General features: G+C 34.4%; 2 protein-coding genes across 2 annotated transcripts; one reads left to right on the top strand and one right to left on the bottom strand.

The window, feature by feature from the left end:
• Positions 1 to 1,808: 1,808 nt before the first annotated feature.
• Positions 1,809 to 9,295, top strand: LOC104907904 (nuclear transport factor 2). Its single transcript, XM_010696928.4, has 9 exons — positions 1,809 to 2,133; positions 4,739 to 4,924; positions 5,604 to 5,904; positions 6,079 to 6,311; positions 6,389 to 6,563; positions 7,328 to 7,449; positions 7,555 to 7,617; positions 8,602 to 8,665; positions 8,803 to 9,295. Exons 2-9 carry the CDS (start codon positions 4,739 to 4,741, stop codon positions 9,048 to 9,050), a joined length of 1,392 nt encoding a protein of 463 aa, XP_010695230.2. The 5' UTR covers positions 1,809 to 2,133; the 3' UTR covers positions 9,051 to 9,295.
• Positions 9,296 to 10,063: 768 nt separating this feature from the next.
• On the bottom strand, positions 10,064 to 11,768 carry LOC104907905 (hypothetical protein). The gene is made up of 2 exons (XM_010696930.4): positions 11,401 to 11,768; positions 10,064 to 10,533 (listed from the first exon to the last, which is right to left on the bottom strand). Exons 1-2 carry the CDS (start codon positions 11,566 to 11,568, stop codon positions 10,108 to 10,110), a joined length of 594 nt encoding a protein of 197 aa, XP_010695232.2. The 5' UTR covers positions 11,569 to 11,768; the 3' UTR covers positions 10,064 to 10,107.
• Positions 11,769 to 15,598: the final 3,830 nt, after the last annotated feature.

Below are 15,598 nucleotides of genomic sequence, written 5' to 3'. Positions count from 1 at the left end.
TTCACTTGGACTAACTGAAACAAAATGAAGACTACCTGAAGAAAAATGAAGACTACCTGAAAAAGAATAAAGACCAACTGAAACTCAAGTAAGTCTAACTGAAGCACAAAAACCAACTGAAAAAAAAGAAGACTAATTAAAAAAAAAAGAAGACTAACTGAAACAAAATAAAGACTACCTGAAAAAAAATGAAGACTACCTGAAAAAGAATAAAGACCAACTGAAACCCAAGTAAGTCTAACTGAAGCACAAAAACCAACTGAAAAACAAAGAAGACTAACTGAAAACAAAATGAAGACTACATGAAAAAAAATGAAGACTACCTGAAAAAAAATGAAGACTACCTGGAAAAAAATTGGAACCACCTGAAAGTCGTTCGACCAAGATTATGGTCGGACGAGTCCGACACAATACGTTTTCTACTTTTTAATATATTTTTTCTAAACACGTCCCACTAGTTTAACAATCTCATCCAAATACCATAAATATCAACAATTATTAAATCAAACAATATTTTATCATCTAAAACAATATATCCTTATAATTAGGGGTGAAAGTTCAGTATACAATTTATTAGCTCTAATCCAATTTGATCCGAACAAAATTTAGATTCTAATTTTTCAATCCAAATCCAAATCCAAACCAATCAGAGTTTGAGTCCAAACAATCCAATATGAATTTTCAAATACTAGATTGGACCCGATTCGAATTATTCAATTTTTTAGAACTCAATTTTTCCGATCAAATAAATTTGGCGCGAGCATCAAAATAAGTATTCGATAATAGAAGTAAATCATACAATCCCCCCAAAAAAATCATTAATAAATTGATAAAAACAAATAATTCATTATAAAATAATAATTCATTACAACAAAAAGTTCAACAACAGCGTAACAACATGTTCAACTACACAACATGTTCAACAAGTTAGGGTTTTTACTTTTATAGGAACGGAAGAGCTACCAGACCACTTTTTTAAAAAACAGTTAAGCCCAATGATAAATATGAAAAGGGAATATTTAATATTTATTATTCGGTTAATTGGATTTTTGGAACCAATCATCCTCAATCCAATCAAATTTGAAAATCTATTTTTTGTAAAAAAAAAACTCAATCCAAATTACTAATTCAGTTTGGACCGGATTAGATTTCGATTTTTATCCGAATAATTTTCATTCCTACTGATAATTGTAAAGAGTAACATGTGACAGAGGGATTAACTCTTTGATCTCTAAATGAGTGGTTTTAAGGTTAAATTAGATATGTTGGACAACCCGTTAGACGTCAGGTACCTAATAGTTTGAAATTTGGATCTAATTAAAGCAACCACCAATTCAATTTTCTTCCATTTTGCTATCCTTGCGACATATTGTGATACTTATATGTTAAATTTTGAATCTTATCCAACAATTTTGTACCTTCCCATTGGCAAAAATATTAAAAGAGACGGTCTAATTAACGTAGTTGCTATTGGGTAAATTTTTATTTAATATTGGGCTTATTATTGTCTTATTTTAATTTAAAAGTAGGCAATCTCCTACAAGACAAACTCTCTCGTTAGTTACAAATCATACACCCGATCGAATTGATAATGTTTGTCATTCACTCACTTCTTATATGATAAATTAGATCCCTATCTAGAAAAATTATCTAAACTTTTTATCTTTTCATTATCTTATAAACTAACAATAAAAAAAAATAAAAATCATATGGCATCTAGCATATTTTTCCAACATCTACGGTTGATTCGGCTTACAATCAATTTTTTTTATGTTTTTTTCCCCCCTAGTTGAAGACACCAAAAGATCTAAAATCTAAAAGCTCAATGACTCTATGAGCACACTTCTTATATTTATATTTTAGTACTCAAAAATATTATTACTCTCGAGGAAAGACTAAATCACTGAAGTACCGATTTTGGACATAAAAAGAATTCCACCTCAATGATCTGGTCACCATCTTTTTAGTAGTTGCTCACAAATCACAATCTCTTCTCTTTCCTGTTTTTCTTCATTGCTTACCCTTCTTCTCTCCACTGTTGTGATTTTTTTCTAGATCTCTGGGTTTCTTTTGGTTGGTCTTTCGTATCCAGATCAAAATTCAGCGCTTTCAAATACTCAAACTATATTAAAGGTACTATTGCAAATTGGGTAATCAATATTATGTGATATTTTTTATTTTCGGTAATGATTCTGACTTTTTTGTTCAAAAATTTCATCTGGGTGATTTGATGTTAGTTTTCAGGTTAGATTATTGGACATTAAATTTTGTACATTGATCTAGATTTTGAGTGTATAAATGATGCTGTTTTTGTTTGATTTTGTAAAGATTGTGAATTTATGAATGCATTATTTAACTGCTGAGGTTGAATTTGCAATTAATGTTCACTGTCTAGGTTTTGACTTGTTGGGTTCTATGATTTTCGGTTTTAATGCATATGAACGTGCTGTTTTGTTTGATTTGATGATGATTTTGGGTTTATGCTTGGAATGGTCAGTTTGGTTCATTGTGTGTTTAGCAATATATTCTGATATTCTAGTTTCTTTGAAGTTATGTTCTATGTGTTGACATGATTTTATGAGATTGGTGGCCAATTTTGCACCAGAGAGTGCTTTTATTAGATTTTTCTTGATTTGAGATTATTAGCTTTTTATGATTGTGGTCGGTTGCCTTTCTTTTCATGGTATTCTATTAGACCCCATTAATGTGACCTCTCTCTTTTGCACTTTTGCATTGACCCTTGAGAGGAAGTTTTCGCCTTTACGGTTTACCTAAATTCGAGTAATGGTGATTTTGGTTTATAGAAGAAGCCTTGTTGCTTAAGCCTCAAAAAGACTCCATTCCACTTTCTTCCTCGAGCGAATAATTCTTCTTAAGTTTGGCTGGACCTTCCCATGATTCAAAAGCGTGTATTTATGTGTTATTTGTGAGGATGTGTAAGGTTGATGTAAAGATTTAGGTTAGGAATATTAGTTGTATCACTTGTATGTACCAAGAAGCTAGCAAAAATGACCTTTCATTATCCTTAAGCGAACCTTATATAATTATAAATTTTAGGTTAGGGAAAGGTTCTTTAATACTCTATATAAAGGTACTACACTCATTGTGATAAACCCCGAGGTGAGAGCTTTCCTGGGGAAGTTAGCTTTGTACAACCATAATACATACCATATATTCTAGAAATGGTGGGTAAACTAGACTATCTTGCCTGATATTTGTTGTGTGTAATGTCATGTCAACTGTTAATCTTGTTCATCTGTCTTATCTTCACTGCTAGTGGCTCAATATCTGTGAAGGAAGGTGGTTGGTCTGTTTGTAGAGTTTTGGGTCTTCCCTTTTATGGTCTTCGAGTTGTTTTTACCTGTGCCTTTGTGGCTTTTGGGGTGACCAAGGAGAAGAAGTAGTATAGTGTGTTATATTCTGGCAATTCCATTGTCTATTTGGTCACAACAGGATTCCTATATCTCTTCTGGGAGCTACTTTGTCATGTGAGATGTGATTTACTTTGGGATGTAGAAACTTCTTCCTTTGTGGATAGGGTGGTTAGGGTTTTCAAGTGGGTGTTTCGTTCGGGCTGAATCTGTGGTCAGGGATATATGGTTCGGATAGTTTTGGAATACAAGCAGAGAATTGCACTTTAAGCGATCCTTGGGTGCGAAATTAGGGTACATTGCTAGGCACACAATAAACGATCCTTGGGTGCGAAGTCTTCCTAAGATAGATCTGAGATATTATTTTGGGCAAGTTTTTGAAGATAGAGAAGAAGCTAGGTCAATGTCATGTAGATATCTTACGTCTTATAAGCTTCCCATAAGCCCTCTGCTGTATTGATTTGCTTTAGAACTTGGTAATTGAAAAGGTCCAATTTAGGAGTGAGGATCATCAACATGAAACTCTGAAGACATTTTGATTCCCTGCTCTAGGTATGAAGCTAAAGAAACGCCAGATAATAATTTAATTTATGTGAATCTCTACCATGTTATGGCTAAATCTTGAGTTTGGACTTGGCTAAACTCTGACAACTTGATCTGAGCTTTAATTAACAGGCTTCAGGCCTTGATCAGGCCACTTGGCTTTCTGATGTTTGACCATGAAAATACAAACAGGTAACTTTCACTAGATCAGTTAAGAGTTGTACGCAGAATATCCTTTGCAAAGGCTATAAAGTGGCCAAAGTGAAATCTGAAGATTCTTCTGTATGTGTTACATCCTCTATTCCTTTTACATCTCATTTTAGGCTAATATACTGGAAAGACAACATATGGGGATAGTACAAGAACTTTTGAAACAGAGTGTGAATACTAGGATTTTTTTTGGTGAGCTTATCTGATTTATGATGTTTCTATGCCTGAGCTTTCCACTTCTATCCTTCCTTTTCATTCCACATATGTCTCGCACTCCTGTGCTTGTGGGTTTATCTATATGAATATGACTTGTTGTGCATAGTGGTTAGCCATCCTCTTCTGGCAGTTTTTTACACTTCTAACCAAGGATCCTTGTTGTTTGGATATTGTATCCTATTGTTTGTCCTGTGATTACCTCATATTTAAATGGTTGCCAGATTTGGACTGGAGAGTTTTGTCAAGAGTTCTGATTAACAAAGTTTATTTGCATTCCTTGAAGCAGAAAAATGGAAAAAATCATTCAGTTTAGATACTTTTCCAGAAGTGCCCATATTTTTTTAAATCCTTTTGGTGATATTATTATGTGAGTTATGCTTATCTAGATCCTTTTCCAGATGGCAATGCAGGCAGAAAGTCCTGCGGCTACTCCAAGTGCTCAGGTTGTTGGCAATGCTTTTGTGGAGCAATATTATCTCATCCTTCATCAATCTCCAGAATTGGTTTTCAGATTTTATCAAGAATCGAGCATAATGAGTCGCCCAGATTCAAATGGTGTTATGACATCTGTCATGACCATGCCAGTATGTTTATTAGAAACTTCATAGCTCTACTTTTAACCTTATTTTTGAACCTTTTGAAGATGCTAATTACATAAGCAATTCTCTTTAGTTTGCATGCATTTTGAGAGTAGAAATGTTGAATGCTCAAATATCATATATTCTAATGAGTAATGATGCAGAAGCGATTTCAAGCGAATGCTAATGAATCGGCTCAGGATGAACATGTTATAGTAATAAATTTGTGGTTAATTTTAAACCTACAGGGGTAGGTGTTAAGCTTGTTATTCAGATTCTTATTACATTCACAGCAAGCAAAAACCCCAAAATTCAGAAGTTATTCTTTGATAATTCTTGAGAAAATAATAAATATTGCTAAAGTCTGAAAAAATTGATATATCAGCTGAAGTGCTAGTTAAGAATTTATTTCACAAAATAATAAGGAATTATATTGTGTGACTAGTTCATTGAACTTGATGCCTGACAAATTTATGGCGGTGATGTAGGCTCTAGAATGCACAAATTAAGTCAGTTGTGATGTAAAACCGACTGCTATGGGGGGGAAGCACCTTTAGATTTGCAATATCAGCCTCCTCATCATTGAAGGACCAGAGTCATTACTTTCGTCTACTTTGGGGGTTGATTGAGTGTCAATTTAACTATTTCTATCTATTGACTGAAATTTAATTCTCAACTTGTACAGGGAATTAATGAAAAAATCTTATCCTTGAATTACAAAGATTATATTGCTGAGATAAAGACTGCAGATGCTCAGCAGTCCTTCGGGAATGGAGTGATTGTTCTGGTTACTGGATACTTAACTGGAAAGGACAATGTGAGAAAGAAATTTGCACAATCCTTCTTTTTGGCTCCCCAAGAAAAAGGGTATTTTGTCCTGAATGATGTCTTTAGGTATATAGAAGATGAAGAGTCAGCTAGCCCAGCTTTAGATCCCGTTGGTATCAATGAAAATGTGGAAGCAGCTCCACTGGCACCAGAACAAGGTGCATTTTCTTGATTTATTTATTGTTATAATAATAATTATTATTATTATTATTATTATAATAATAGTAATTATTATTATTATTATTGTTCTTTTTTATATTTTTAAGTCCATGCTTTATTTATTTTTTCAATTGCGAAATTAAATCATACTATATTTCTGGTTTTGTTTTCAGAGCAGCCTCCTCATGTTCCAGAGCATAATGGACAAGTTCCTGAATCCTCAAATGAGGAAGATATTAATATTGAGGCTGAAGTATGTGACCCTTCGGATAATGAAGATGGATCGATAACTGAAGAAGAAATTGTCGAGCCGCCAGTTCAGTTGAATCAGAGAGAGAGTGTGACTGTCACTTCAGAGCTATCTTCCTCTCAAGATGATGCACCCAAGAGATCCTATGCAGCAATTGTAAGCCTGGAGTTCGTTTAATTAGTTTTAATTTTTACTTTTGTGGAAAAATTTAACTGACAAACTGTTAATTACAGTTGAAGGCAATAAAGAGCAATTTAGCACCTACACCAGTCAAAGCACCAGCCACTAACGTCAGGGTCAAACCTCCAAGTAGGAATCAGGAAGCAACTGTGAAACCTGCCCCATTATCTGAGCCATCAGCTTCAACAAGTGAAACTGGTCCTGGAAAAAGCGATGTACCTGTGGAAGGTGCTTGATTCAAATCTTTAAGCTTTTGCTATATTGGTTATATTTTATTCGGAAGTTTGCGATATTGAAGATTTGGTTTTCATATTTTGCTTGTTTGAATAAAAAAAGTTAGTGTAGGTTGAGGATTCTCCTTATGCAACATGTTACCAATTGATAATATTTCTGCTGACAATATTGGTTGTGGTGCATGGGAGCAGGGCCTTTTTATTCGTGTTTCCTGCTTTGTGGTTGAGTCTTCATTTGACAAATTGGAGTACAATCCAAGAATTATACCTTTTTGAACCACGAATTTTTTATTTTAATAAGAGAGGTCGTCTTAAACAATCTAACAACTTAAATGTTAGTGTGTATTAGCTCTCTTATATGTAATCTGAAGAGTACATTATTTCCTTTATAATGAATTTGTATAGCCAATGCGGTAATGCACATTTTATTACCGATTCCATTGTGTATTTTAAAATCACACTTCGCAGAATGGCTATTTGTGTAATGGCATGTTAGTCAAAGATTCTAATCCCATGATGCACGTGCCACTTGGACCTGCTATCATCTCGGTAAAACAAAATAGAGAAATTTGTGCCTATGTTAGGACTGTCGTTGGTGTTATTAAGAAATAAAATGTTTTAAAATGGTCATAGCTGCAAAATTGTGGATCTGATGATGATAGTTTGGGTGCTGAAAATGTGGATACTATTGTATTTTCTGTAGCATTTTAGTATCTGGACTCTTTTCATGGTTCTGAGTTGTTTGTTTGTCTTGTGAAGTCGAAGGTCACTCCGTACATGTGCGGAATTTGCCTCAAAATGCAACCGCGGCGCAACTTGAGGAAGTGTTCTCAAAGTTCGGGCCAATTAAGCAAGGTGGTGTGCAAGTAAGAAGTAATAAGGTATTTCTACACAGCTTCGGTTAATGATTAATAAATTTAATACTCTGGTTCCTCCTTTGGCAGCAGTATTTCAATACTAAATTCATGTTTCTTTTTTCCAAGCAGCAGGGTTTCTGCTTTGGTTTTGTCGAGTTTGAATCCTTGAGCTCCATGAATTCTGCAATTGAGGTATGCTGTAAAAATAATTTAAACATGTCAACTTTGACGGTGTTACTGTGTTAGTCCCCTCTTGTTTTTTTTTTTAACCTTTCCTGCTCTTCTCCATGGCCGTGTCCTGTGTATGCCAGATCATACCTCTTCCTTCCTCTTCTATTCCAATTCTCAAGAAAACAAAGTAGATAGATAAGCAGAGTATGATGTGTTTAATGTGATCTATTGATCACGTCAGAAGCTATCTAAGCATATAAATATCGTGGCAAGCTTTATTTGGTGATGGCATCTAGTGACTGGTGGTTGCTAGAGAGAGAATGGGACCAGTGATTAGTGTTGAAAGTATTTGATCTACTCATGTGGGTGGTGCGAAGGCAGTTATGCAGGAGAGTAGATTAATTATCCCTACTTCATACTAATTTCAGCTGAAGAACTGACCAGATGTCCAGATGGCCAAGTTTTCCTTTCAGTTACCCCTCGAATAGATATAGTTGAAGGCGAAAAGGTTTTAGGTTGGAGGTGTGACTTGTGAGTGTGAGATTGGATATTCCAACTGGTTGCTTGCTTATATAGTTATATGTCATTAGTCTGAACTGCGATGCTCCTTTTTTATTTTCTTGGTCTTTAAATTGTTTGACTTAAATTTAGTGAAAGGTTGCCGTACTTATCTATCTTCACCTAATGCTCGTTCTTACGTATTTTATATTTTATTTTTGCCTTTTCTGTTTATTTGCTGGTGACCACACTTGAAGCATCATCTAATCCTTGCGAGCTAGCTTGTGCTGAGCTTCATGCTGTTAACATGAAGATACATGTTATTTTCTGCAGTTAATATACCTGCTGACGTGTTACCTCTATAAAAGCTTTTTTTTAAATGGTGAAACGAGAATCTGGACTTATATCTTTGCTTCTGCTGCAACCTCTATGATAATACAATATACAACTGATCATTGTTTATGCTCACCCCTTTTATTGATTCAAGTCTTAATTTAAATCCTTCAGGCATCCCCCATTATGATAGGGAGTCGTAAAGCAGTTATAGAAGAAAAGAGAACTACAACTCGAGGTAAGTTGAAAGTTCAGTCTTTGTCATTTTCTCGTTAAAGTTTAAACAGAAAAAAAAATAGATGAAGCAATTCTTCCCTGATTCTATTTATTGTAAAGCTGCGAATGTGATGCCCTGTGAATATTCATTTTTTTCAGTTTCTGCTGCTGCAACTTCCAATAGTGGAAGAGGAGGGAGGTACCCGTCAAGGGGTGGCTTTCGCAGCGAGAGCTTCAGAGGTCGTGGAAACTTCAGTGGAGGTCGTGGTTATGGAAGAAATGACTTCAGAAGTCCGGGTGAGTTTTCAGGTAAACCTAGGGGTGGAGGTGGAAGAGGTGCTGAGGGTTATCAACGAGTTGATCAGAATGGCACTGGAAACCCTGGTCGTCAAGGTGGACAGAAGTAGGGCAAGTTTTAGCTATGGAAGCCAACAGATCATAGTGAGAGAGATATGGAAGACTATTTTGTTTTGTTTAGTATACAAGTGATGAGTTTTTATCTTAACTGTTAATTTAGGGTTAGACACTTTTGGATCCTTGATCCTATTGATTATTGCGGCTTTCTACTCTTTTTTTGTAATTTTTTTGTGTCGGATCTTATGAATTTAGAAATTTGATTATTCTCCTAATAATAATATGGCATTTTTCCCCATCCAATGCATTATGGCTCATTGCCTGGTTGCTCATGTCTAGTGATGATCTGTATGATGTTCCAGATTTCATGTTTATTTCTCTATGTAGATTGAGTATACTGTTGTTTCATCTTTGAATAGTTATACAAAAGGAACAGATATTTGAAGCCTTTTCTGCCTCTTTTTGTTCAAGCTTTTGATGTTCTGGAGTATATCAACTTCGAGCTTCAACTCCTTGAATGAAGTGGGTTAAAATTTTGTTCTAACAAAATGCATTATTTTTTTTATTTTCCCCTTGGAATATCACTTCCCAGCAATCCTTATTGAAGGTAGTTGATGATGCCAAGCTCTAAAATAAATGTGACCGTCGGCTAGCAAATCTTTGATCCAACTCGTTAATCCAACTTGAACCTGATCTCAAATTATTGAAAGAAAACTAAACTCGGCTTGAACTGAATGACCTAAATTCAACCTGATTCGACCCATTTGTCATATTTGTAATTCTATTACATGTTTTAGGTCATTGTGATGTATTTTGAGCACTACTCGAATCCGACTTGATATCAAGCCTAAATCTGATTCATTGACCTGCCCACCCTAATTGTAGATTGCAGGCACTATGAAAATTGTTTTTGCGCATGTTTAAATTGCTTGAGCGTAAGACAATATCTATGCCTCTGCATTTAGACCTTGTTAATTGTGCTCTTCATACTAGGTGATGGTAGGCGTCTCCACTCTCCAACCATAGGTAGCATAATCTAAAATAAGCATTGAACCAACATATTACATAAACATGCAAACAAAGATGATATATTACTTCTTCTAGCAAAAATTATTTGAGTTTCTGCAGGTTTCCTACAAGATTTGAAGCAGCAAAAGCTGCAGAGCCTCCAACGACACTGAGCAGTGCAACCAAAACCTGCACAGCGACTTCCACAGAGTTATCCTCCGGTACTAGAAAAACAAAGGCAGGGCCAAGAAGTAGCAGGCCTAAGCTAAGTGTTAAAAGGGTTGATGGAGTTTCTGGGTTCGTTGCTGCCGATAAAACACCCAACTCTTCAGCCTTTGACAGCAAACCTAGTTGCTCTATTGTTGTTAATGACAACCCTGCTTTCTCTGCTGCTGATAGCAACCCTGCTTTCTCTGCTTTTGTCAGCAGTCTCAGCTGCTCCACCCTCGTCAGAAGCTTCACTGAGGTTGTTCCTGATTGCGTACTGTTTCGTGGCCCTGGCTCGCCTACAGGAAACACTGCGGTACCCTGCATTTATCAAAAGCATCGTAAATGAGGGTGACATACTGACATGAGTATCATTCTTGAACTTGATCTTCCTCAAATATCTCTCCTCACTAATTCCGAATTCACAATACTAAAGAATACATTAACAGCCTATTTGATAGATGGCATAAATGGTGTAATTGTAACACCTACTTCTATATAAGTAAATTTGTCAAGAAATTTCAATGCTAATGTCCATGGTACAATGTCTACTCTCTCCCAATTCTTCTTTTTCTTTATGATTTTCATCACCTTCCATTATTAGTTTAGAGGTGGTATTGAGTGGTATTAAAATTTTGTGAAAATAAACACATATTTGGGGATAAATTTCTACAACCATAGATGCTACATGAGACTTAATTTTACAAAAATGCACATAAATCTATTACCAATACCATCTTCATTACCGGCCATCAAATGGGCCATAATATACTAATAGTTACATCATAATCTAGCTTCCGATCCCTAAAAAATATTATGAAATAGATAAATCATCTTTCAAAGGGTTTTTAGTTAATGTGGATGAGTCCATTTTTAATAAAACTAACCAAGAGAATAAAATCTTGTTGGGTTTTGCAATTGTAATCCAATAAACAACTTTTAGGTGAGACAAACTTACAGTAACTTATACCGCGAAACATCGAAATATACACCCTTAGGCCTCAAATGTAACGAGTCCATCTCATTTTGACATATTGCCTTATTTATATGGTGTTCAAATTGAACATCAATTCCATGACAACATTCAGGTCTAATCTTTGTTCCTATAGTATACTTTTACTACCAACAAGAAAATTATACAGCTCAAATTGGAATGAGAAGGCTATAAATATAGTTATATTGTTTTACCTTCTTAGACCCAACAGTTTTGGTGGCTGATGATGAGTTGGACTTCTTGGAAGCCATAGATATAATCTGCAATGACCTTTTTCCATTGAATTTAAATGCACAAGTAGAAAAACATTGGTATTTTACAACTGAAATTCCTCTACTGCTCACTGCAGCTGAGGTCTCCATTGCTGCTACCTTTTTTGTGTGTGCTGCTGATATTGTATTTGTAGTTTCTGTGAAATTATCAGAATTTCTTTCTGAGTGTTGTAATGTTGTTAGCCTTTCAATTTAATCTCATTTGTGCTAAAAACCAAATGGGAAAGAGGATACCATAAAGGCATCTTTTTAGTCTTGTTGGTAAGTTGTAACCAAATTTCTGAATCTGTGATGGACAAAGGATGTTACCATGGATGGTTATCTGATGCTAATATGCCCACGTGTCAAACAATGGTTGGTTACTATTATCTCAGGGCCCTCTTGCTGTAGCTCTATCTATTCTTTTTTCTTACTTTTTTTTTCTCTTTTATCATTTAGAGAGAGTAAGAGCAAGAGCAAGTTATCATGTAAATATCAAATATATCGAAGTACTATTTAAACTAGGGCAGTCTAAAATATCGATAGTAGTGTTAATAATTTTTTCTTTTAGAGGTAAGATAAAAAACATTAGGCTACCCTATTCTCAAGGGGAATACCTAATGCGTGTTGAGTGGAAAAATTTGGTGGATTTTATATTTAGAGGCTTAGTTTGTATTTTGTGTGGAGTGAGGTGTAGAGAATTTGGAGGAGTAGCTAGGAGTATATAAGGGGAAATCTTTCTTGTTATTTCTTACAAATGTCATGGTATACAAGCCTATTTATAGACTTAGATGTTACTAATCTAGATAATTCTAAACAAGAGGTTTCTAGTACAACTTTTCATACTTAGCCTCTAGATTTTCGTAGGTAATATTTTTATCTTTTTTACAATACATATTACTAGATTGTTCTTGAGAAAGTCCTAGAAATTAACCAATCTAGATTTTTCAAGATTACTAGTTTAAAACTCCCCCTTAATCTGAAAAATCTTGAATTTTCAGATACATACTCCGAAAAGTTCTTGATCATTGGTGATGTACTTGTCACCAACGGTCACCAAACATTACACTTTTCTTGTGCTGGCGCCCATGTCACCGCAACCTCCATTTGCTTCTTCTCCACAGAATATTAGTCTTCTCTTAATTTGGTACTCGTGTTACCAATTGTTACACTGATGCTCTTGTCATCCGTCAATCTTCGAAACTTTATTTTTACCAACTTTTTCTTTTGTTGTTGGTGCTCATGTCATCAACCCAACCCGCTAATGTTCATGTCATTAGCAAACTTCAAAATAAAGTTTCTTCTTGATTTTCTTCGCCAAAATTGGCAATCTCATTATTTTTCTTGGTCCTGCAATTCTTTCCTACATGACCAAACCTTTTGCACTCCCAGCATTGTGGCTTTCCTTTGTGCCAACAATCTGCAGTATTATGGTTAGTCTTTTTGCAAATATTGCAGGATAGTTTTTGATTCATACCTTTCAATGATTTCTGTTCGTCTTCATCCCCAGAATTTTTCTTGGGCATTTTCTTAAATTTTGTTGTAAGAGCAGTCTCAATTATTTCTTCATCAATATGCCTATTTTTTCTTTGTTCATGGGACTCCAAAGATCCCATAAGTTGCTCTACTATTATTTTTGATATATCTTTTGTTTCTTCAATAATAGCAACAATATTATCATATTTTTCCGTTCAACTCAATAAAACCTTCTTCACATTTTTTTCATCTGAAATTTCTTTCTATTACCTTTGAAAAATAATCTTTCATTAATCCCCCCTCTTTCATTTTTAAGTTTTCAAATTCTCTTCTTAAAGACTGGAGTTTGATACTTTTCACCTTGCTATCTCCCTGAAATTCTTGTTGCAGGATCTCCCAAGCCTCCTTTGCCGTGTTGGCTCTTAAAATTCTTGGAAATATTATATCCGTGACTGCATTTTGTATTAGATACAATGCCTTAGCATCCTTCATTCTTTCACCCTCGAGCTGCTTTTTTTGAGCTTCAGTTAGAGTTCTTGTCTTCGTACTCCATATACCCTTTATCAGCTTAACTCCACAACCCATGAGATTTAAGTAATGTCTTCATTTTAATTTTCCAAAAATCATAATTTTCTCCCCCAAAAATTGGAATTGGGAAGGTTGGGTTGTTGAGTGACATTATAATTTATGTTGTATATGGGTTAAATGTGTTTTGTGGCTAAAGTTGTGAGGCCTTGGGAATTTTGGCTCTGATACCAAATGTTAGAAATTTGAGTGGAAAAATTTGGTGGATTTTATATTTAGAGGCTTAGTTTGTATTTTGTGTGGTGTAGTGAGGTGTAGAGAATTTGGAGGAGTAGCTAGGAGTATATATGGGGAAATCTTTCTTGTTATTTCTTACAAATGTCATGGTATACAAGCCTATTTATAGACTTAGATGTTACTAATCTAGATAATTCTAAACAAGAGGTTTCTAGGACAACTTTTCATACTTAGCCTCTAGATTTTCATAGGTAATATTTTTATCTTTTTTACAATACATATTACTAGATTGTTCTTGAGAAAGTCCTAGAAATTAACCAATCTAGATTTTTCAAGATTATTAGTTTAACAATGCGTTGGATATAAGAATAGTAGAAAGATAAAAATTATTACAAGAAGTAACATTAAAAGTAGAACTAACTAGGTGTCCTACGTTGGCTATTCAATCAGCAGTTCGATTGGCTTACCTGAGTACATATCGGGTTTAGCAAGATGCAAAGCGAGTGAGTGAGCATGAGCTTATAATCTACAAGAATATTTACAATTTTTCACAGAACAGACCAATAATCGTTGATGGCATTGGTTGGATATGATAAATCATCAATGGATATGTGCATAATGCATACAATCGTTTGCTAGTTCAAGAAAATTTTAACAATACATAAATTTGTAAGATGTCATTCTTAAACTAATTGGCTCTTGGTGGAGACGTGGAGTAGTAGTACACTACTACACTAGCCTTATATGTTAGTTATTTCATACTCTTAGTCACATGTGAGCCCATGTTCTTTTCCTTTTTGGTACAATTGTAGAAGTCACAACATCTTTATCGGGATTTTTTTGGGACTTTCAACATGAGGAAAAATGACCCTCTCTTAAAAGAAACTTCTATTGGGTTTTGTGCTCCAAACCCGATCCAATTTACATTATTAAAATCAATGGGCCGTCCACTTTTGAGACTTGTAATAGGACCATATCTTCCACTATGTTAATACGATAAATCTTTAATGGGCTTGTACGTATAGAGTTATAGACCTTTACTAAAAAGAGTCTGATTACATACAAACTTAGTAAAGTTTCATAGTAAAAGTCTAAAACAAATTGATCATAGGTGGATTAGCTCACTAGAATTATATGTTAATCATACTTTTCCCCTTTCTTAGTCGTGATCTTCAATTGTGGAGCTTCTCAATAATCACAAGAGTAAGAAATGACGCTTTGCACAGAAAAGTAAGAAATAATGCATATTTAAAGTAATTACGATCCTAAATAAGATTGATGTCAAATTTCTAAATTAAAATGTTTGACAAATTATAATGGATCTTTAGGGCCATGTGTAGAAAGTCACTTTCAACACCTCATTAGAGAACTTTTTCATTACCAACTAAGGATAAATAATGCTCATACTTTATCATTGTTGTCTCACATTCAAATTTATTGTTTGTATTAGGGAAGAGTGAAATATGGTGGATATCATGTACTAGCGAAAGTTTTTAATAATAGTAATTTTCCTTTCTAACAAGTTTACTATTGATCGCTACATAAACATTTTTGATGACTTTTCCCTCAGATATATTTGTATTTTCATATGTTATTAGGAGCCATTTATCTCTCACTTATTTAATTTTCTTATTACCTTAGCACGTGTAATCAACACAAATGAGTAAAAATACACTTTTATTAAATAGTTGGTCTTGTAAGAGACAACCTAATTTTAACTTAAAACTAGTTTTAGGCCCGGGTTATGCCTCGGATAAGAAATTTTCATTTATTAACCTTATACTTTAAAATAATAACACTAAATATCACTTGGTCTAGTGGTTAAAACTTAAATATATAACCTTGAGGTCATGGGTTCAAACCTTGTGTTATGCAATTTTAGGTTTTTTTTATTGTATGCGGA

The sequence above is a fragment of the Beta vulgaris genome, chromosome 5 (assembly GCF_026745355.1).
Source record: "Beta vulgaris subsp. vulgaris cultivar EL10 chromosome 5, EL10.2, whole genome shotgun sequence".
NCBI classification, from domain to species: Eukaryota; Viridiplantae; Streptophyta; class Magnoliopsida; order Caryophyllales; family Amaranthaceae; genus Beta; species Beta vulgaris.
Note: the sequence above shows the minus strand (reverse complement) of the source record. Positions and strands in the feature narration are given on the sequence as shown.

Bases quoted from the DNA above. Each gene is read 5' to 3' on its own strand.
- LOC104907904 (XM_010696928.4), top strand. From the start codon at position 4,739: ATGGCAATGCAGGCAGAAAGTCCTGCGGCTACTCCAAGTGCTCAGGTT. The intron at 6,312-6,388 runs GTAAGCCTGGAG...TGTTAATTACAG, and splicing joins AGAGATCCTATGCAGCAATT to TTGAAGGCAATAAAGAGCAA. The intron at 6,564-7,327 runs GTGCTTGATTCA...TGTCTTGTGAAG, and splicing joins AAGCGATGTACCTGTGGAAG to TCGAAGGTCACTCCGTACAT.
- LOC104907905 (XM_010696930.4), bottom strand. From the start codon at position 11,568: ATGGAGACCTCAGCTGCAGTGAGCAGTAGAGGAATTTCAGTTGTAAAA. The intron at 10,534-11,400 runs GTAAAACAATAT...TGATAAATGCAG, and splicing joins AAACTGTTGGGTCTAAGAAG to GGTACCGCAGTGTTTCCTGT.